We start from the raw sequence: 22,690 nt of genomic DNA, 5'->3' as shown, positions 1-22,690 counted from the left end.
ATGCCATTGGCCCTCTTGGCTGCCTGGGCACACTGAAGGCTCCTGTTCAGCCTGCCATCGACCACTACCCCCATGTCCCTCTCTGCCTGGCTGCTCTCCAGCCACTCTGACCCCAGCCTGTAGCTCTGCATGGGGTTGTTGAGGCCAATGTGCAGAACCCGGCACTTGGATGTGTTCAATCTCCTGCCCTTGGACTCTGCCCATCTGTCCAGTCTGTCGAGGTCCCTCTGCAGAGCCCTTCTACCCCCTAACAGATCAACACCTGCCCTCCGCTTGTGTGTAATCATGTTCAGGGTCAGCTCAGACATCTTTCTTCACTGCTGTGCATACTGTAGAGCAGATGTAACCACAGACAAAAGTGAAAACTTCAGTTTTCCTTCTCTTCTGTACTACCTAATGTCTCAGTTGGGCAAAACATGCCTTTTTGTAAACAACAGGTAAGAAATGATGGATAGAAAGAATGCAAGGGTATTCTTGGTGTGTGTTTTTACAGAGCTACAATCCAGATGAGGCTATTCCCCAGGTAATTCACTGTAAGTGCTGAGTGGTGTCATTGTCTCTAAACAACAGGGTATTTGTTAATTTACATCAGCACATGCTAAAGAGCCTTGTCCAGAAATGTTACAGAAAATGTCTTGAAAACACAACATTGTCACCTAGAAAATCCCAATAGCAGGTAATAGTTTGTCCTATTGAATAACTGCCAAAGAGATGAAAGCATATCAGTGCTATGGACAGGGATTTATCCAGAGCCATGTCTGGTCTAAGAGAAGTTCATAGATTCATAGAATACCAGGTTGGAAGGGAGCTCAAGGATCATCTAGTCCAACCTTTCATGGTAAGAATATAGTTTGAATGAGAGGGCCCAGCACCCTATCAAGCTGGGCCTTGAAACTCTCTAATGTAGGAGTCCTAAGATGAAGTCCTCCAGTGACATCCCAGAGCGCACTAAGGATGCAATAGGGATTTTTCTGGGATTGCCACAGCTTAATCCCCTTGTAACCCTTGGCTTCCTGCTCCAAGATTAAGGACACATCTTTAATTTAGTCTCCTCTGACCTAGGGCAGATCAAAAAGAAATCCCCAAGGGAGAGACTGAGGACACACGGACTGCATTCCTCACTGCCTTTCTGCCCTACAAGGAGGAGGACAGACATCAAAGCCCCATGAAAGCTATCAGGGGGAGCCTTCCTTACTGTATTGCTGGGGGAGATTCAGTTCACAGAACTACACAGAAACCTTCAGGTTGGAAAAGACCCTCAGGATCACCAAGTCCAACTGATAACCCTACTCTACAAGGTTCACCCCTAAACCATAGCCCCGGGGCATGACATCTAAACCACCATCCAGGGTTGGTGACACATCCACATCCCTGCCCAGCCCATTCCCATGCCTGACCACCCTTTCTGTGAATGTTTTGTTCCTAATGTCCAGTCTGAGTTAATCCTGTGAAGAAGTCATCAACATCTGATCAGTGAGCAATTCTCCCTTTTTAGCATAAATCCAAGGAAAATGACAGATAGACTCCTGCAGCAGCTCCATGACTGGATTCCTCCCAACAAATTTCAATATCCAACACCCAACAACAGCAACTCTTACAGCCACAGCAGTTACCTCTCCTTCTCCCTGCAGAGCCTGCAGTTCTTTCTTATAGGTCTTTTTGCCAAGAGTCTCATAGATTTTTGTCATCACTGGAATCTTTTCACCACCATCACTCATGGCTGTGTGGTATTTTGGCTCAGGGAGGTCTCCCATGAAACGGAGGACGGTGATCCACACAGCAAGTGCTGCCTGTTTGGAAGGAGAGATTAACTCTGTTAGCTTGCACTAGGGCAGTGGAGGGGTTGGTCAAGTCATGCTGAATCCACCAGGACCGTGCAGGTCTCTCGGCAGGTCTGCAGGAGAAAAAACACTTTCCCACATCACACACAACAGCTTTGCCTGCAGCATACATCTCATCTGAGCAAGCCAGGCAGGCTGGTGACTGGGACCCCAAGTTCAGGCCTTCATGAGTTTGTGGAGCCTACAAGGAGTTTACTTCTTTGCTAGGAGATGCCCACCTTATAGACAGCCAGTGACTAGCAGCTCCTAACCTGCTGCAGAGGAAAAGGAGAACAACAGTGAAGGCAAGTTCAGGATCAATGTAATGCTTGTTACCCCAGAATTGTAGAAACATAGAATGATGGAATATTTTGGGTTGAAAAGAACCTTTAAAGGTCATCTAGTTCAAACCCCCTGTAGTGAGCATGGACATCTTTAACTACAGCAGGTTGCTGATGACCCTGCCCAAGCTGCCCTGGAATGTTTCCAGGGATGGAGCACCTACCACCTCTCTGGGCAACCTGAGCCAGTGTTTCACTATCCACAGCGTAAAAAATCTCTTCCTTTCATCTGGTTTGAGTCTCCACTCGTTTAGTTTAAAACCATTTCCTCTTGTGCTGTTGCCACAAGCCCTGCTAAAAAGTCTGTCCCCATCTTTCTTGCAGCCCCCTTTAAGTACCGAGAGCCCACAATAAGATCTCCCTAGAGCCTTCTCGTCTCCAGACTGAACAACCTCAGCTCTCTGAGCCTGTCCTCACAGCAGAGGAGTCCCAGCCCTCTGGCTATTTTTGTGGTCCTCTTCTGGACCTGCTCCAACATGTCTACGTCTCTCTGGTGCAGAGAGCTGGACCCAGCACTTCAGAGGTTCTTACCAGAGTGGAGCAAAGGGGCAGAATTGCCTCCCTTGACCTGCTGTCTATGTTACTTTGGATGCAGCCCAAGACACAGCTGGCTTCTGAGCTGTGAAAGCACATTGCTGGTTCATGCCCAGCTTGTCATCCACCATTAGAATCATGTAGGTTCAGTATAGTTCTGTTTTTGTCCTGCTGGCTATAGGACAAGCATTTCTCCTGTGCTCACTCTGCACTGCTGTGTGTAACAAGGTAAAAAGCAACTTTTCCAGCTACCAAGTAGCACCTTTCCAAGTGGTACTCACTCAACTAATTTTATTGTCCGCGTCCTGAGCCTGGAGCACTTCATTAATTGTCCTAACACCAGCATCTGGGTACAGAAGTGGACTTTCCACCACATCCCTCTAACACTCCTTGCCTTGCCAGTGCTCAAAGCATGTTGGTGGGACAGAGTCTATTGACACAAGCAGCAGCTGAAGGCTGTGTTCTGCATCAAACCATGAGCACACCAGGGTATCCGAAAGGGAAACTGCTGGTGCCCTCTGGCCGAAGGGCTTGACAGGCTTGCTCCAACCCCCCCTCCCCTGCTTGAAGTTTTTCAGCCCCTGCCTCACCAACTGGTCTCCTTCATCTTCATGGTACAAGAGAGGCTGCTTGAGAGGCCGGCGGATGTAGGTGTGTGTCGTCGTGCCCTGGAAATATGTTGCAGCAAACTTGGCAAATTTGTACTCTGAGAGATCTTCTTCCTCTTCCTCGGGGAGAGGCAGTGCTGCATCAAGGTCCTCTTCCTCCAGCTCCTTTTGGGCTCGCTCAAGATCCTGGTGGGGAAGGACATGCCAGGTGCTCAGCATGGCTTTGAATAGTGAACTACCCTTTCCTTTTGTCCATCTCATTTCACACCCCAGAAGGAACTGGCATCTGGAAACAGAGCTCTGGAGCTCATGAAATTCCCAAGTCCTGAAGGACATATCTGTACCCAGGAATGTCTTCCAAGCAGTATGAGAGGCAACAAGCATGGTCCCACTCCTATCCTGAGTGGGAAAGGGGTGCCCAAGAGCTGTGATAAATCACTAAGGAAAATATCTCAAAGGCCACAGGTTCTCAGTGTCCTGAGAACTCTTCTCCATTTGGTAGCCCCAGAGAACACCTCCAGACTGCCTGTCTGTCCCCAGCCACAGGATGCCAACCCTCAAGGGCCATGCAGAATGAAAGCAGCCTTCAGAAACCACCTTTTAGTTTGTCCTGCTCTCCTCGGATTCACTGATGTGTTGCTAACCCAAAAATGTGTTTTCCTCCAGTACCTCAAAGCCGTTAGGTGCCTGTCCTTCCTGGCCAGGTAGGGAGGAGGTTGTGCCCAGGAATCCAAACATTTTGTCCACCATTTCTGAGTCGTTCACTGGCTCATTGCGAGCTCTCTCCATTTTCTCTAAGAGCTCTTTCTTCCGACGTGCTTCCTCCTTCTCCTTTACTTCTCTCTCAGCATCCTCCCGTGCCAGCTGGGCCAGGCGGACCTGCAAGAGGACAAGCACAGTGACTAAACCGCTCCTTCCAAAGAGCTAAATCCTGCAGAGCTTGGCTTTAGACAGGCAGACTGTGCTTGGAACACTGCACCAGCACCATGACTTGGAGCAAATCCACACCAGGCCTCAGTTTGCTATCTGCAGAAGGACAAAGCAATCTCATTTCCCCCTTCCTTAGTGCCTGTTGAGTGGGTTTGGTCCATGCACAAAGATCTCACTGACCTTATCTTTGTCTTTTGTGTGACAGCCATGCATGTACACACACACACAGAGTGGCCCAGTTCCCCCTTCAGCCTTTATACAATAGCAAAAGCAAGTGAGTAATGGCTGTAATCTCTAGCATTCCTGTGCAGCAGATCAGAAATTCTGGAGCAGCTTCAAACTTGTGAGAACACTGAGTGCTTTAGTGAATTAAACACAAACTGCTCAAGAAAGGCAGAAATCCTTCAGATATTTTTGGCATTCCACCTCAAAAGAGCAAAATCAGTCCCTGGAAAACAGAGGCAGAGCCCCAGAAAGAGAACAGTCCCTGATTACTTGGTGCTTCTTTTCTGCTTCCTCTTTGGCTTTCTTGGCACTCATCTCCTTTCGGAATCGTTCCTCTTCTGCCAGCCGAAGTTTCTCTGCTTCCAGGCGTCGATGATACTGGGGGGAATAAACATAAGAGCCCTTCTGAGGAAGCATCTGCTTAATCCTTACATTAATTGTTGCTCTTTAATAGCCAATCCCATGAGCTGGGGATGTGGTTGGTGCACCCTGTCCCTTACCATGGTGGTCAGAGCAGTTTGGGGTGTTGGGATATCACCATCCCTGGTCTAGCTGGGGATGTCCCTACTGACTGTGGGGAGGTTGGACTAGATGACCTTTGGAGGCCTCTTCCAGCCTGGACCATTCTATGATTCTGTGATGATTTCACATTTGCACTGGAACAGGCTGCCCAGGTAGATTGTGGATTCTCCCTCTCTGGAGATATTCAAGACCTGTCTGGATGCACTCCTGTGTGATCTGCTCTAGGTGATCCTACTCTGGCAGGGGGGTTGGACTGGATGATCTTTTGAGGTCCCTTCCAGCCCCTGAAATTCTATGATTCTATGATTCTGTGAAGAAATGTGCGGACATGGCACTTCAGGAAGTGTTTTAATGGCTGTGGTGGTATTGGGCCAATGGTTGGACTCGATGATATTAGAGGTCTTTTCATAGAATCATAGAACTGTTAGGGTTGGAAGGAACTTCAAGGATCATCCAGTTCCAACCCCCCTGTCATGGGGAAGGACCTCTCATACTACATCATGCTGCTCAGAGCCGCATCCAGCCTGGTCTTAAAAACCTCCAGGGATGAGACTTCCACCACCTCCCTGGGCAACCTGTTCCAGTGTCTGTTTCCAACCAAAACAAGACTCTATGTTTATTTCCCCTCTTCCCACCTCCATTTGCCATGGCAAACCTCTGCTCCCTGGTACTTACTTCCCCCCGGAGACGCTTGTAGAGCCTTCTGGCGATCATGCCTCGGGCGTAGGCCTGGACAGTGAGGACAGCCCAGAGGCGGTGTCGGAAAGCCCTGCGCACCAGGTAGCCTCGGCAGCGTGCCTGGAACTCGATGATCCTGCGCCGAGCCATGTGGTACTGCTTGTGCAGCTTGCGGGACCGGTAGAGGGCCTGCAGCCTCAGGAAGCCAATCCGCATCTGCAAGAGGGAGCAAGGATGGAATCAGCTCAGCAGCCAGGGGCTCGCCCAGCCTAAGTAGATTGCCAGCCCTAATCTCCCAGTGCTGATCTCCTGCTTGCATGCCTGTAAATAAGAGCCACTGAAATCAGGCCCCACCAGGGCTGGAGCCCTTAATATAGGAAGGACATGGACCTGAGGGAGAGGGGCCAGAGGAGGGCCATGAAAATGATCAGGGGGTTGGAGCACCTCTTCTATGAGGACAGGCTGAGGAAGCTTGGGATTTTCAGCCTGGAGAAGTGGAGGCTCTGGGGAGACCTAATAGCAGCCTTCCACTGCCTGAAAGGGACCTACAAGAAGGATGGAGAGAGACAGTTTACAAAGGTGTGCAGTGATAGGACAAGGGGAAATGGTTTTGAACTAGAGAAGAGCAGATTTAGTCTGGATGTAAGGAACATGTTCTGCACCACGAGGGTGGTTGGAACAGGTTGCCTGGGGAGGTGATTGGGGCCCCATCCCTGGGGATATTCAAGGTGAGGCTTGACAGGGCTCTAGGCAACCTGATCTAGTTGAGGATGTCCCTGCTGAGTGCAGATGGGGTTGAACTAGATGACCTTCGAAGGACCCTTACAACCCAGACCACTCTATGATTCCATATTTAAAGTGAGGACAAGCCTTCAGGAGGCAGCATCTCCAAGAGGGTGGAAAAATGAAGCATTCTGGCTGTTGCATTGATTCAAAGCTCATCAGGGATAAAACTAGTTTCTTCCCCACTGAAGACTAAAGAGTTTCTGCCATCAAGAAGCCTCAGGAAGTTTATTTGATCATCTCAAGATAGCTACAAGTCATGAGGGTTACTCTCGTGAAGGTCCAGCATCTGCAGACCTCCTGACTGACAGACAAGATGCTGTGTCAAGGCAAGAGATAACATCCTCTTCAGCTTGAATGTGACTCTTCCTATCTAGTTACGGTCTTGGAGGATGAGTTTGAGACACTTTCTACCACAATGCATTTCCCAAATGACCAGGGTCAAGGTCAGCTGGAACGGGGCCACAGACTACACTGGGGAGAAATCCAGATACTGTGCCCCCTGAAGATGGAGTCTGTTGCTCAGAGGAAGCTGCTCTGGAGTTTTCAACCACCTGGAAACTAGTGGAAGATGTTTAGAACTTCAAGTGTCCATTTGTGCAATGGACATATAGCTGATGGGTTAAAGGACAGCTAGAAGGTGGTCAGGTGCTCTCTTCAATGAAATGGCAAAGCAGCAAGAGCAAACCACCATTCATTGCTCCAACTGATAAAAGCCAACCCTACCTCTTCTTACACTCAGTGGGAAATTTTGAGGCAGGAAATTCTAACATATGTCCCAGCTAAAAGAGTTAGGAAGTTAGAGTTAGGAGGAAGCTCCCCTGTACTTACAGCACCATAGTTCTTCCTGCAGTTGTGTCCACGCCAGTATCTCTGGATCATTAGGACTGAATTTCTCACTTTCAGGAAATTGGACCTGCAAAGGCATTTCAATCACTTCCTCTGTAGTATCATCTCCTCCTGGGCCTCATTCTTTGGAGATTTGAAACTGAGCATTCAGGTGGAGTAAACACTGCATTCTTGGCCTAAGAAAGCCTCCTCCCCCAAATCTCTTTGTTTTCATAAAAAGAGCTGTAAGGGTTTCCTCTGATAGATCTCTAAAGGCAGATTCTGCCAGGTTATGGAAATGGGCAGAGCAGGAGATGCTGAGAATGATCCCTTTGTTCTCCCTGCCCTACACCTTCCTCTCATCTCTGAAATTTTTTCCTTGCCTGCTCTCCCCACTTTTATCTCAGCACCTGAGGATGGATTCAATGTCAGCCAAACTATTGAGAAAACTTCAGGAGCACCACCCTGCTACCCCCATCTGCTCTTCCCATCCTCTCAGCTTAGCCTGGTGCTACCTGTAGGCACCTCAAAGACGATTGTACTGGAAGAGCTTGAGGGTCTTGTCAGAATTACTGTGGATGGTCAAGTTATTTAGAATGTGTCCATTCTGCAAGGCCTAAGGAGCATCCTGATTCACATCCATGGTTCAGACAACTGAAGAGCACAAAGCCCCAAGAACTGTCCTGACACCATGGGTGAAACTTGTCCTTGATTGCGGTTCCCCCTCTTCTTCCAGAACTGTGCCATGTGATCCCTATGGGCTACCTGTTCTCCCAGTTCTGTCAAATTGAGGGACAGAGGGAAGAGTCCTGAGCCTCTTAGGCTCTGAGGACAGCAATGCTAATTCCAGTGGATGTCCCAGTGGTGCCATTACAGTTTTGTAGGGATTTGCATAGACTTAGTGCTCCCTACAGCAGACTCGGTGTCCTGCTGCTGGATTGCCATCAACTCCCCTGAAGACAGCACTGAACAGAAGGAGTATGTCTTATTCTGTCCATGTTTGAGGCAGATAACACAGTTTTCCTCTTTGTTTCCTCTACTCTTTTCCTTCAATACTTGCTGAAGGTGAGGGCTCCTCTTGGCTGCAGGAAGGACAGGTCAGATGGGCACCAGGAGAATAACATGTTCCCCAGAGGCAGCTTGGTGAAGGAAACATCCCACATAGCCCATCTCCCATTTGGCAGTGAGGCCCACACCTACCTGTCTTTAAACCCACGGACCACCTTCTGGATGAGGATGACTTTGTCTGTGATGGCCTTGTCTCTCTCAATCTCCAGAAGCATGTCATGGTGGTCCTGTGGGAGGAAGAAACACAGCACCCATGGTTCAAGCCATTCATCTGCCTGACATGTGGCAGGATGGGTGGTGTGAGGACCTTCCCCAGAGGAGATGTCAAAACAAACTCTAGGGATATTTTATCTCTCAGGTTTCACCCTGTCAACTCACTGGGAAATTTTTGAAATAAACCCTAATGATCTACTGCCTTCATTCCCAAGTGAACCAGGGCTTCCAGAGGCTGCAATAGTTCATGGTCTGAAAACAACCAAATTATGTTGTCATTCCATGCAGAGCTCCCTGCTAGTGCTGTCAGCCATGGGAGCAGTTCCTGGGAGCACTGGAGAAGTTTGGGAACAAACCCCAGGCTGTCTGGGTCCTGCTGCTCTTTATAGCCAAGGCTGCAACACCTTCATACACTAAGAACAAAATAGCTCCCCAAAGCACTGGATCTCCTTGCTCTGAGGCTTTCAGATGCACCACTCCTGGCTTTCTCTTGATTTCCCCCACACCATTTGTAACTCTCTTTCTTTCCTAGTTGCAGCATGCTGAGCCTTGTGCTGGGTGAAGCAGAGGCAGCTCCACATGTTTCCTGCTTTGCTTGACCTCACTCGGCCCCTGGGGGCCTCCCCATTTCTCTGTTTCCTGCCCTAACAGCTGCGAGATCTTGATAACAGCCTCTGGAAAGAGCAGCTAGTGGGAATAGCTTTTGTGGAAGAGAAAGGAGTGTTCAAGCTGAGTTTGGGGATGAATCTAGACCTAAGCTCTCAGGATTTATCACTGAGATTTTTGCTCAAGAGAGGCCTTTGCTTCCATTCTGGTTCCTGGCCAGCTCTAACACATGTTCCCAGAGCAACACAGGAATGATTTTGTAAGGAGAGATGAGTGAGAATAGGGCTGCTCTGTGCCAGCTGGACTGATGCAGAAAGGAAGGTTGTAGTCATGTCTTGAGTTGTACAAGGCTGTGCTGAAAACAAAGCAAGCCTCTTGTGCTCTTGGTTCCCCTTTCTGCAGGGCTCTGCATGGACATCCCTCATGTGCTCTTTGGGTGAAGGCAGGAGATCATAGTTTTGTGTGGAAGAGAGCTTTAAGATCACCAAGTCCAACCACCAACCCAACACCACAAAGTCACCACCAAACCATATCCCTCAGTAACACAACCTGTCTTTTGAATACCTCCACCATGTCCCTGAGCAGCCTGTCCTGGGGCTTGACAACCCTTTTGGTGAGGAAATTTTTTCCTAATATTCAATCTAAACCTCCCCCAATGCAACTTGAGTCTGTTTCCTCTTGTCATATCTCTTCTTACTCAGGAGAAGAGACTGACCCCCACCTCACTCCAACCTCCTTTCAGGAAGTTGTAGAGAGCAAGAATGTCTCCCCTCGGCCTATTTTTTCCCCAGACTGAACAATCCAAGTTCCCTCAGCCACTTTGCCGAAGATTTGCTCTCTAGAGCCTCCACCAGCTTTTTTGGCCTACAAGTGATGAAGTTGAGGGGCTCAGGCCAGGAGGTAAAGGGCTGTGTGCTGTATGTGACCATGCCTGCATCCCTATGGGGAGAACAGCCCTGTGGAGAAGGACCTGGAAGTCCTGGTGGACAAGTTCTGCATGGATCAGCAATGTGCCCTTGTGGCCAAGAGGGCCAATGGGATCCTGGGGTGCATTAAGAGGAGTGTGTCCAGCAGATCAAGGGAGGCTCTCCTCCCCTTGTACTCTGTCCTGGTGAGATCTCACCTGGAATATTGCATCCAATTTTGGGCTCCTCAGTTCAAGAGGGACAGGGATCTGCTGGAGAGGGTCCAGCAGAGGGCTATGATGATGATGAAGGGACTGAAGCACTGCCTGGTGAGGAGAGGCTGAGGGACCTGGGGCTTTTTAATCTGGAGAAGAGAAGACTTAGAGAGGATTTGATAAATGTTTATAAATATCTGAGGGCTGGGTGTCAGGAGGGAGGGGACAGGCTCTGCTCACTTGCTCTCTATGATAGGGCAAGGGGCACTGGATGTAAGCTGCAGCACAGGAGGTTCCACCTCAACATGAGGAGATACTTCTTCACTGTAAGGGTCACAGAGCACTGGAACAGGCTGCCCAGGGAGGTTGTGGAGACTCCTTCGCTGGAGACTTTCAAATCTCATCTGGATGCATTTCTGTGTGACCTGTTCTAGATTCTATGATCCTGCTCTGCCAGGGGGGTTGGACTCGATGATCTTCTAAGGTCCCTTCCAACCCTTAATATCCTATGATCCTATTTGCATGTATCAGTGCTGGCAGACTGTCAGGACTTCCTCCTGCCACAGCTTCCTAAACTGGCTCCAAATATCCTGCCTTGACCCAGGTTCTACTCACTGCCATGCCAGCCCAGAGACCATGCAAAAGGGTCTCATCCTGGGATGGAAAGGGAATAGTGGGAGACTTCTTCACAGGCAAGTATCCCAGGTGTCAGGAGGGATGTGGAGAACAGCATACCTTCAGGAATATCTTTGTCTTGCCAATCTGCCAGTCATCATCCTTCCCAAGCACTGCTTCAGCAATGCGCTGGCATGTCCCACGTAGGTCACCCTGACAGAATCACAGAATCACAAAATCAACCAAGTTGGAAGAGACCTCCAAGATCATCAAGTCCAACCAATCACCCATCCCTAACTAATCAATTAGACCATGACACTAAGTGCCTCATCCAGGCTTTTTAGGAGATTGAGTGGGATTCACCAAGACCAACCTCACCCATAGCTCCTCTCAAGCACCTGGGGACCTTTTCTGGTCCCAATTCCAGCAGTTTTCTGCTAATGAGTTCCCAAAGCTTTACTTTTATCACATTTAAGGTGAGAGAGGGGTAGAGGCTGAACATGGTACTTGTCTCTGCCAGCCCTGTAACCCCTTTTCCTTCACTTGAAAAGGCCAGAGCCCCACTATCACACCTGGGGATCAAATGGGGCAGAGGATGCACACTCTGGAGAGCCCAGCAGAGAGCCACCATTTACCCATGGAAGGAGCAGCTCACCTGTTTGTACGCTGGCTTCACCCCAGGCATGAGCACCCGGTACCTGTCCACAAACTCCACGAAGGTGTAGCGGATGGGGTAGCCAGCGCGGCGGATCCGGATGGTCTCCATCATCCCCGAGTACCTCAGCTGGCGGACACACAGCTCCCGGTCAAACAGCTGGGGAGGGGACAGGACACAGCGGTTTGATCTGGACTAAATGACCTCCAAAGAGCCCTTTCAACTGCTACCATTCTATGATTGGACATCTCGGCCTGAATTGGCTAGTAGATTCACAGAATTAACCAGGTTGGAAAAGACCTTCCAGGTCATCAAGTCCAACCTATCACCCAGCACCTTGTAATCAACTAAACCAACACACTGACACTTCCAGTCCTTTTTTAAATACTTTCAGTGATGGTGACTCCACCACCTCCCTGTGCAGCCCATTTCAATGGCCAATCTCTCTTTCTGGAAAGAATTTCTTCCTCACACCCAACCTAAACTTCCCCTGGTGCAGCTTGAGACTGTGTCCTCTTGTTCTGGTGCTGGTTGCCTGGGAGAAGAGACCAACCCCCACCTGGCTACAACCTCCTTTCTGATAGCTGCAGAGAGCAATAAGGTCTTCTCTGAGCCTCCTCCTCTTCAGGCTAAACAAGCCCAGCTCCCTCAGCCTCTCCTCGTAGGGCTTGTGCTTGAGACTCCTGTGGGAATTCTGAAGATGTGTGGGGCAAGCAAGTCAGGCATCCACCCAAATCCTCCACTTGGTGAGCTCAAGGCAGTAGGACTGATGGCTTTCATGGATCTTACCCTATGAGCTGCTGAGAGTGTTTAACTCACTCTGTTTCTTTAATTCCCTTTGCAAGACTGGATGTGTCCTGCACATGGTACATGAGAACTGGAGAGAACAATACAATGATCATAGAATCACAGAATGGTAGGGGCTGGAAGGGAGCTACAGCAGGTTTGCCTAGATCAGGTTGCACAAGGCTGCTTACAGGCAGGCTTTGAAACTCTCCAGAGAAGGAGATTCTACAACCTATCTGGGCAGCCTGTTCCAGTGCTGACTGAATATCACCTTGGGAAAGTGGGCAGTGATGGTGCACCTACAAGGGTCAAACCATACAGTCAGACTCGTGATGGACACTCATGGTTGTGAATTTCTGACTGCTACATTGAGCTTCACCAGCATGAGCAGGGCAATATAATTTTGCAGGCAGAGGTCCATGTAGGCATCAATATAGGCTGGGCAGCAACTGGCTTGAGAGCAGCCCTGAAGAAAAAGTTTTGGGAGTGCTGGTGGATGACAAGATCAATGTGAGCCACCAGTGTGCACGTACAGCCCAGAAAGCAAACCAGAGTCTGGGCTGCATCAAGAGAAGCATAGCCAGCAGGACAAGGGAGGTGATTCTCCCCCTCAACTCTGCTCTGGTGAGACCCCACCTGGAGTACTGTATCCAGTTCTGGAGCCCCTATTACAGGAAGGATCTGGAGGTGCTGCAACATGTCCAGAGAAGGGCCATGAGGATGATCAGAGGGCTGGAGCACATCTCCTATGAGGACAGACTGATGGAGCAGATTATCCTGGCGGCAATAAGTGCGCACCTGAAGGATGGCCAAGGGCTCAGGTCCAGCAAACATGGATTTAGGAAGGGCAGGTCCTGCCTCTCCAAATGATCTCCTTCTATGATCAGCTGACCCGTCTGGTGGACGTGGGGAGGCCTGTGGATGTGGTCTACCTGGACTTCAGCAAGGCCTTTGACACCATCCCCCACAGCAATCTCCTGTCTAAGCTGTCAGCTCATGGCTTAGACTGCAACACTCTGTGCTGGGTTAGGAACTGGCTGGAGGGCCGAGCCCAGAGAGTGGTGGTGAATGGTGCCACATCCAGCTGGGGGCCAGGCACCAGTGGCATCCCCCAGGGATCAGTGCTGGGCCCCATGCTCTTTAACATCTTCATTGATGATCTGGATGAGGGGATTGAGTCAGTCATCAGCAAGTTTGCAGATGACACCAAGTTAGGAGCAGATGTTAGTCAGTTAGAGGGTGGAAGGGCTCTGCAGAGGGACCTCGACAGACTGGACAGATGGGCAGAGTCCAATGGGATGGCATTCAACAAGTCCAAGTGCCGAGTGCTGCACTTTGGCCACGGCAATCCCATGCAGAGCTACAGGCTGGGGTCAGAGTGGCTGGAGAGCAGCCAGGCAGAGAGGGACCTGCGGGTACTGGTTGACAGCAGCCTAAACATGAGCCAGCAGAGTGCCCAGGTGGCCAAGAAGGCCAAAGGCATCCTGGCCTTCATTAGGAATAGTGTGGCCAGCAGGAGCAGGGAAGTCATTGTGCCCTGTACTCTGCACTGGTTAGGCCACACCTTGAGTCCTGTGTCCAGTTCTGGGCCCCTCAGTTTAGGAAGGACATTGAGACACTTGGACGTGTCCAGAGAAGGGCAACAAGGCTGGGGAGAGGCCTTGAGCACAGCCCTGTGAGGAGAGGCTGAGGGAGCTGGGGTTGTTTAGCCTGGAGAAGAGAAGGCTCAGGGGTGACCTCATTGCCCTCTACAACTACCTGAAAGATGGTTGTAGCCAGGAAGGGGTTGGTCTCTTCTCCCAGGAAACCAGCACCAGAACAAGGGGACACAGTCTCAAGCTGCACCAGGGGAGGTTTAGACTCAAGGTGAGGAGAAAGTTCTTCACTGAGAGAGTCATTCGTCATTGGGATGTGCTGCCCAGGGAGGTGGTGGAGTCACCATCCCTGGAGATGTTCAAGAGGGGATTGGATGTGGCACTTGGTGCCATGGTCTAGTCATGAGGTCTGTGGTGACAGGTTGGACTCGATGATCCTTGAGGTCTCTTCCAACCTTAGTTATACTGTGATACTGTGACAGACTGAGAGTTTGGAGCTGCTCAGTCTGGAGAAGGCTCTGAGGAGACCTTATTGTGGTCTCCAGTATCTGAAGGGGGCTACAAGAAAGCTGGGGAGGGACTTTTTAGGGTGTCAGGGAGTGATAGGACTTGGGGGAATGGAACAAACTAGAAGTGGGTAGATTCAGATTGGATGTTAGGAAGTTCTTCCCCATGAGGGTGGTGAGACACTGGCACAGGTTGCCCAGGGAGGTGGTAGAAGCCTCATCCCTGGAGGTTTTTAAGTCCAGGCTGGATGTGGCTCTGAGCAACCTGCTCTAGTGTGAGATGTCCCTGCCCATGGTAGGGGGATTGGAATTAGTTGATCCTTGAGATCCCTTCCAACCCAAACAGTTCTGAGATTCTGTGATATGATCAAAAGCTCAGATACTCAAGTCTTAGGGTACCTACCACAGGTAGGTGACACCCAGAAGTAATAAGAAGGAATATATGCAGCCTTGGAGGTGCCAAAGCCCTTAGATAAGCCTGTTGTTAACAAACTACCCTGCATCCAGCGGTATAACTTAGGAACTTAAAATGAACAGGTCAGAACTGAGACCAGCTGAGAGTTTTAGAGAAAGGACAAATCTCAAACCATCATCTGCTGCTTCTCCTAACATACAATGGACAGTTTCCAGGCCAGACAGCAGACACAGGCAACCCAGATGTTTGCTAATAAACCTGGCTGCTCTCATTGATTTTAGGTGCCTTGGGGTGACTGCTGTTAGATGGGCAGATTTGCTGATGCAAAGGGAAGTGCAGGGAAATTTCTGCCACACTTCAGTACCTTGAGGAGGATCATGGAGCCCCTGGGAGCACCCTTACAACCTGATGGTGTCTGCTGTGAGCATCCAAAAAGTGTTGAACCCATGTGTAAAAGAAAGGCAGAAGTAGTGTGGTGCTGGCACACCACGGAAGGTCAGGACAGTAAATCCCAGCCTGGGTCAAGGAGTGTGGGTACAGACATGAGAATCTAAAATGTGAGTCATCTAGGCTCTCCCTGAAGGGAGTGAGGAGAGATAGGTATGTGCTTGTATCTCAGATGTCCCTGTATCTCATATCCATCTGCTGGGACCATGGGATCTGCCCTAACCATCTCCCCATTCCTGAAGGAAGCTTTTTTACTAGCTTAAAGCAGCCACTTAATACTGAAAGGGCTGGAGTGAAATGAGGCAGATCCTGATCCCAGAAGAAGACAACAGATGAGCAAGGAAAAGGAATAAAACAACATAATCCAGATTTGATCTTGAGAGGTCTGCATGGAAAATGGGTAGGGGGGAGAAGAAAGGTGCAGAGGAAAGAGATGTGTGTTCCCCTGTCTTCTGCTGCCATGAAGCAGAAGGGTTTGTGAGCAGCTGTGGACTTGCAGTTAGTTCTCCAGAGCTTGTAGGGCTAATTCATTGCACATATGGGCAACTCTGCCCATTGCACATATGGGCATCAGGGTCTGGTGAAGCACAGACTGCTGAAAACCACTTTTTACTTCCTTTGCATGGTTTGCCACCTAGTTCATCCCACACACTTCTCTTGGGCTAACAGAGCAATGCCCAGAAACATCAGCATAGGATGATGAGAAACTCAACATGAGCTCTCAGTGTGCACTTGCAGCCTGCAAAGCCAATCAGATCCTGGGCTGCATCAGAAGTGTGGCCAGCAGGTCAAGGGAGGTGATCCTCCCCCTCTACTCAGCTCTGGTGAGACCCCACCTGGAGTACTGTGTCCAGTTCTGGAGCCCGATTACAAGAGGGATTTGGAGGTGCTGGAAGGTGTCCAGAGAAGGGCCACGAGGATGATCAGAGGGCTGGAGCACCTCTCCTATGAGGACAGACTGAAGGAGTTGGGGCTGTTCAGTCTGCAGAAGAGAAGGCTCCCAGGTGACCTAATTGTGGCCTTCCAGTGTCTGAAGGGGGCCTACAGGAAGGCTGGGGAGAGACTTCTCAGGATCTCAGGTAGTGATAGGACTAGGGGGAATGGAATGAAGCTGGAGGTGGGGAGATTCAGGCTGGATGTGAGGAGGAAGTTCTTCACCATGAGAGAGGTGTTTAAGCCCAGGCTGGATGAGGCTCTGGCCAGGCTGATCTAGTGTGGGGTGTCCCTGCCCATGGCAGGGGGGTTGGAACTAGATGATCCTTGTGGTCCCTTCCAACCCTGACTGATACTACTATGATGTAGAGCCCCACAGAACTCCAGCCAGCATCCAATGCAACACCACAGACCCCCCCCCCTGCCCCCCCAAGCACATTTCAGAAGGAAGTAAATGCTTCAAAACAACATAAAGTAATAAACAGTCAGGACTTTCCATTGACCTTTCACTTCCCACCATCCCATTTCCTACTACTATCAGTACACTTTCCTTTAGAGCCAGGGACTGAAAATAAACTCCCAGAAAATGGTCTCCTTGCAGTCACCCTGCAAAGCTCTATGAACATTATTTAGGATTTATTTCCACCCCCCTTCCCTCCCCCTCTCCCCCTTATATTATTAAATCAAGGCCAAAACCAAATTTAGCAAGAAATCATATCAAACAGCACTGCATGGGGGTTGGACTGGATGACTATTAGAAGTCCTTTCCAGCCCAAACCATTCTATGATTTTATGATGCTACAGTCTCTGATTCAGTGCTAGGTCTGGTGCTAGTTAGCAGCACAAGAGTCCAAATGTTAGTAACGCCATTGCTAATTAGTAGCACCATTGAGTCCAAACCATTGCCCCTTGTCCTGTCATTAGACATCACTGAGCGGAGCCTGGCTCTGTCCTCCCCACACTGCCCTCCACATCTTTATCATCATGAATGAAGTCACCCCTTAGGCTCCTCTTCTCCAAGCTACAGGGCCCCAGCTCCCTCAGCCCTTCCTCATAAGGAAGATGTTCCACTCCCTTCATCATTTTGTAATACACCTCAGGATGTCATTGGCCTTCTTGGCCACAAAAGCACATTGCTGGCTCATGGCTGCACTAGGACCCCCAGGTCCCTCTCCTCTGCGCTGCTCTCCAACAGGTCAGTCCCCAGCCTGTACTGGTCCATGGGGTTGTTCTTTCCTGGATGCAGGACTCTACACTTGCCCTGTTGTATTTCATTAAATTTATCCCCACCCAGCTCTCCAGCCTGTCTAGGTCCCATTGAATGGCAGCACAGGCTTCAGGGGTGTCAGCCACTGCACCCAGTTTTGTGTCATCAGCAATAATGGCTGGACTCCATGACCTGAAAGGTTTTTTCCAACTGAAACGCTTCTATAGTTCCTTCAAATTTAGAACTGTTTTTATGTCCCAAAGCCCTCCATTAATGTGCTGTTAGGTACATTTTGTGCTCACCAAAATCCAGGACAAAGGCACAGCAAACTGAGAGAGCCACCAAACCTTTCACCCTTCATCACTAGGCTCACTGAACAGCAAACAAAAGTTTCAAACAGACATTGCTTGTATATAGCAGCTCTAAAATCCAGTATTTATTTTGTCTATTTCTTGCAGCTCTGGCTAGATTAACCACCACTGAGGTGCAAAGGCCTGGCAAAATGATTCACAGAAATAAATGGCTGAAATTATCTTCAAATAATGCTCTTGCTCCCCCAACAGTATCACTGTTGAGTGGTCAGCAGCTAGCAGTCATTTCTAACAGCACCAGGGTCCAGGCCTGTAAGATGCTGACATTAGGATTGGGGTGTTCAGCACCACCTTAACATCCACCTTTCACTCCAAAACTTGAAGAACCCTCCATGAGAAGTTCTACAGCCTTGTATTTGCTCCAGAAAGTTTGTTCCCCAGAGTGTTTGTTGCTTTTTTGAAGCAACTCTCTGGGAAACAGAGCAAAATAATTCTGCTCTGTGCTATGTTGCTATTTTGTTTTGTGGAAAACACCCATGGGAAGGTGAATCACTGTAAGGAAATGTTGAACCCTGTCACAGGATTAAACCCAGAACCCTACAGATCACCCTAAGTCTCTGGTAGGGAGGTGTCTACTCCTTATGGAAATTCAGAGGCATTTCCTATAGGAGAAAAGGCTGTGGGGTGAATTCCTCAAGGTTATCCAGTAGGAGAAAAACAGGGCCAGGAGTTCCCTTCTCCAAAAGGTTTTGGGGTGCTTGATTTTGCCACCCCTTTGGTGACTCCCTGGCTTGCAGAACAGGCTGTGGGTTGGTGTCCTAAGCAGCCAGGCTCAACCCCAACTCCATGGACATCAGAGAAGTTTCACTTTTAGCTCCAGAGCAGAGTAACCCTGTAGACACTACAAAAAGCAAGCAGGATACAAAAGTAGGACTTACCATGGGCTTCTTGTACTCATTGGGCTTGATGCAGCGGACAAAGAAGGGCTGGCAGACGCTGAGAGTCCTCATCAACAGCTCCAGGGACCGCTTGAACTGGCTGCTGAGCGTCGGTGAGCGCTTCCTCGTCTCCGCTCCCTGCAAAACCCCAGCAGAGCAGGCTCAGGAAATGAAAGGATAACAGTGCCTTTCCCCTCCAGCCACATCCCACATCCAGCCAGGGCTGGAGGGGGGAAGCAGGGCCAGAGCTGTTTGAGTACTGTGGCAGCAGAGGGTCAAGGCAGAGCCAGGGAGCTTGCAATGGCCTGACTCTGCCAACATGCTCTGTCTGGCTCTACTCAGGGAGGGAAAGTGCCGTAGTTGAATTTCTCCTACTCAGCCCTCCCTGTGTGACTGGCAATCCCATGTGCCCTATGCAGAGACACAAGGAAGATCTGCCCATAATAGCAAACTGCCCTTTCTGGGTCACCAAAAAACAACCCCCAAACATCTCTGTCCTGCAGCTTGGGGCAACGCATCTGCTCAGGGGAGCTCCTTGGAATGGCTTGGGCTGGCTTTCCTGACCCCATGTGTTGCAGCATGGTTATTCCAAACCCTGGGTCTTTTTACCCTTTTTTTTTGTTTTTCTGTGGTTCCTCATGTTAGGCTGAGCCCCTTTCTGCTCCCTGAGGCATAGGATCAGAGACCCATGTAGGGTGAAAACCAAGGCAGGGACACTTCTGCTGCAGGGTGACTCTGCAACAGCTCCTGAAAGTTCTAGCACAGTCTATATTCCTCAGCCTGTGCCATAGAGAAGATCTGAGGTTAGTTTGGAAAAGCATATTGACTAGGCTAAATGAGAAGTGTATTTCGGGGGAATCAGGGTGATTTTGAGTATTTTGCTTGGCTTACCTCCGTGGGTTAAATTATCCTATCTCCAGTTTGGCCAACTGTTTCTAAGCAGAATAGAGATGTTTCCCTGACATGTTCCCTGGAGATGTTGTCTCTTCTCTCTGTCCTGGGAGACCCTCCAGACTAAACGAGGCCCCCAGCTCCTTCCTAATGTCGCTCACTATTACCCAAGCTGATGCCACACCAGTCACAGTGCTGCTGGGTGTCTCACAGGGTCTGGTGTTCAGGGAGCCTTTGTCGGGCAGCAGGTACCGCTGGTGGTTTGGAGAAAGAATTGGGCACCAGGATGCAGCTCCCTCTGAACAAATAATAGGGCAAACTGTGACATGATGAAGGTTGGCCAAGGGTTTCCCAAAGGGAAGATTCCAGTAGGATTTTAATACATTTTTCCTCCAAAGGCCACCTTCTTTACAGGTGGTCGAGGTTTGTGTGGAGTCATGAAATCCACATTGGCACTGCCCTTGCTGCTACGTTTTGCAAGGTGCTGAGTTTGACTCCCACTTTTGTTAAAATCTTTGTGTGCACTTCATTGTCCAGCTCCAATAACCTGCCAGATAATGTTCCCATCCACCCAAACTGAGGAATTTCATAGAATCACAGACTAGTTTGGGTGGGAAGGGACTAGAAACAACATCAAGTCCAAACCTTCTGCCATAGCCAGGGGATTTGCACAGCTCAGGTTGGATACAATATTGAGACAAACCAAATCAACACAAGCACAAAGTCATCATGGAATTCCAACAAGAGAAAACCCAGCTCATGCACACTCCAGAAGAATCTGGCCTGCTTGTCCAGAAGAGCATGGCTATCAGTCATTTCTCCTAGCAAAATCCTCCCCTGAAGGACAAACTGTTAACAAATCCACAACAATTACTGGCTGCAGCTGCTGCCTGCAGAGCACTGTAGAGTTTGGTGCTCACATTCTGTCACAGACTTGATGAGGAATGGGCTGCTTCAGCAAGAATCCTGGCTTGGATAGCTTGATCAATGTTTTCTTATCACTTTGCCAATTGTGTGCAAGGGGTCATCTCTGTGAAATGTGAAAGGGTAGTCACAAGTTTTAGAAGCCTTGACAGATGCAGAAACAAGGCTAGAAGGTGGAATAGAATCGAATTAACCAGGTTGGAAAAGACCTTCGAGAACATCAAGTCCAACCTATCACCCAACACCATCTCATCAACTAAACCATGGCACCAAGTGCCTCATCCAGTCTCTTCTTAAACACCTCCAGTGATGGTGACTCCACCACCTCCCTGGGCAGCCCATTCCAAAGGCCAGTCACTCTTTCTGTGAAGAACTTCTTCCTAACAGCTGTGTGTTTAGCCAGAGTTGTCAGTTTGGGTTTGGCTAGAAGAGGTCATTTTTCAGTTGGTGGCAGGAAGGGTGCAAGACTTTGTACAAGGTTCCACAAAGGAATGCATGAGTGGTCTTCTCCCAAACAACACAACCTGCTTCTCCAGGTTGGTGATGCTAAAAAGCAGTGGTGCCACATCTACCTTTACACCTGAGAGCTTTCTGCTGGGAGGGGCTGGAAGGGACAGCAGCCAGAAAGAAGCTTGGTTTCCTATCCAAATTGTCAGAGTGGTCTGGGCTTCCCCTGTCAGGACCATCCCATCCACTCACATGCTTCCTGACATGCATGGGTCACCTCTCAGTGGTGAGGAACAGCCACATGGACACACACCAGGCTCTCAGCTACACAACAAAAACTAAAGCAAGTGCTTTGCATCAGCCTCCTCCTGCAGGGACAGGGTGACATCACTGCAGTCATTGTGGTTCCTCATACCTCACCTCAAAATCAGTGTGGGGAGATTCTTCCCTTAATCCAACAAAATAGCACAAAATTATGAGTAGAGCAGCCTGCCAACAGAGGTCTCATTGCAGGAGCCTTTTTTAGCTCATAGCAGACATAGTCCCAGAACAAGATGAATAGAATGTCTTCTGCTGGCCAGGCATGACTTAACTGTCAAACTCAGACTGTTACACCTTTGAGACAGACTCTCTCTTCACTGGTGTCTATAGAGAACCTAGTGCAGAGGAGAACATGACCTGCATGTCCTGGGCAGAACAAGCAGGATTCACAGGTGCTGTAGCCCAGATTGGGGCCCCAAGTGGTCACTCAGTCTGCACTCAGCATCAAAGAAAGAAAGAAAGAAAAAAAAAAGTAGAAGATAAAAACAGAAAGAGAAGTGCACCATTTCCAGAGAAGCACCACCTCAAAAGAAGTTCCTAAAGATATCCAAATCAGCATGACACTCAGACATGCTTCAATGCCACCTCTCTCTGCCACCTCAAGCCAATATGGCTTGAGATGCACAGGGGTGTGTGTGACTGAAGCAACATAAAGACAAAAGTCAAGGCAGAACATCATCAGCAGGATACAAGAGGATGTTCCCCCAGAATGAGATCCTCAATGGCACAGCTGGAGCGTTGGGATCTTTTCCAGCATCTCTGAGAGGCTGCAAAATCTCTAGGTACCTATTCAGACTGTTTTCTTGAGTGTCTTGAATGCACTTAGGAATTTATCATACGTCCAGGGCTGAGAAAACAACAACCAATGCAGCCTCTCTGCACCCTGTGGGTTTAGTGGGTTGAGATAGACACAAAGTCATGGTTTTAATACAGACCCAGAGCTCCAGCTAGGCCAAGCACCAATCTTTTTTTTTGTTTTGCTTTAAAATCTGTAATTTTCAAACCAAGCAAACAGAAGCAAGGAGAAAAGCAAGGAGAGGGAGAAATGTCACTGAGCCAGAAATGGTAGGAGTTACTCCTGATGTCCCTCTGTGCCTTCTCCTCCCACATTAAGGAGAAGGCTGCATGGTGCACCAGGACCTCCATGCTCAGCACTAGGTCTGCCAGGGAGATGGTGACCTGCTTTGGTGGGAATATAGAAAGATTAATTGCTTAAGGTGAGCTAGGGAAGGAGAGAGAGGCATGTACCACCAGCAATGCTTTGAGGAAAGGACCATCCTCACATCTCTTTAGGATGAGAAAATCACTACACTTGGGCCATGCCAACATAACACACTCTTTTTCAGCCCTCCCCCCCCCGCCCCGAAGTCTGATTAAAATGATGATTTTAGTACTTCATTATATGGAATGCTGCTGGGGTGGC

The 22,690-nt window shown here is 49.3% G+C and overlaps 1 protein-coding gene across 6 annotated transcripts in view; it reads right to left on the bottom strand.

The window, feature by feature from the left end:
* MYO7A (myosin VIIA) overlaps positions 1-22,690 on the bottom strand; it is a 170,227-nt gene that overhangs the window by 35,589 nt on the left and 111,948 nt on the right. For all 6 annotated transcript variants that reach the window (XR_010987495.1, XM_068139609.1, XM_068139619.1 and 3 more), the window contains 10 exons: positions 18,685-18,822; positions 11,547-11,705; positions 11,012-11,104; positions 8,470-8,564; positions 7,273-7,357; positions 5,656-5,874; positions 4,729-4,836; positions 3,973-4,182; positions 3,286-3,489; positions 1,614-1,790 (listed from right to left, as the gene is read on the bottom strand). Coding sequence is in view for 5 of the 6 variants with exons in the window: in XM_068139609.1 (XP_067995710.1) it covers positions 1,614-1,790; positions 3,286-3,489; positions 3,973-4,182; positions 4,729-4,836; positions 5,656-5,874; positions 7,273-7,357; positions 8,470-8,564; positions 11,012-11,104; positions 11,547-11,705; positions 18,685-18,822 (1,488 nt within the window). In the remaining variant the exon portion in view is untranslated. The remainder of the gene's footprint in view (positions 1-1,613; positions 1,791-3,285; positions 3,490-3,972; positions 4,183-4,728; positions 4,837-5,655; positions 5,875-7,272; positions 7,358-8,469; positions 8,565-11,011; positions 11,105-11,546; positions 11,706-18,684; positions 18,823-22,690) is intronic.

This window comes from Melanerpes formicivorus, unplaced genomic scaffold, assembly GCF_026170545.1.
Source record: "Melanerpes formicivorus ecotype bairdi unplaced genomic scaffold, bMelFor1.0.p_v2 SCAF_1, whole genome shotgun sequence".
NCBI lineage: Eukaryota > Metazoa > Chordata > Aves > Piciformes > Picidae > Melanerpes > Melanerpes formicivorus.
This window is presented reverse-complemented; position numbering and strand designations above follow the sequence as displayed.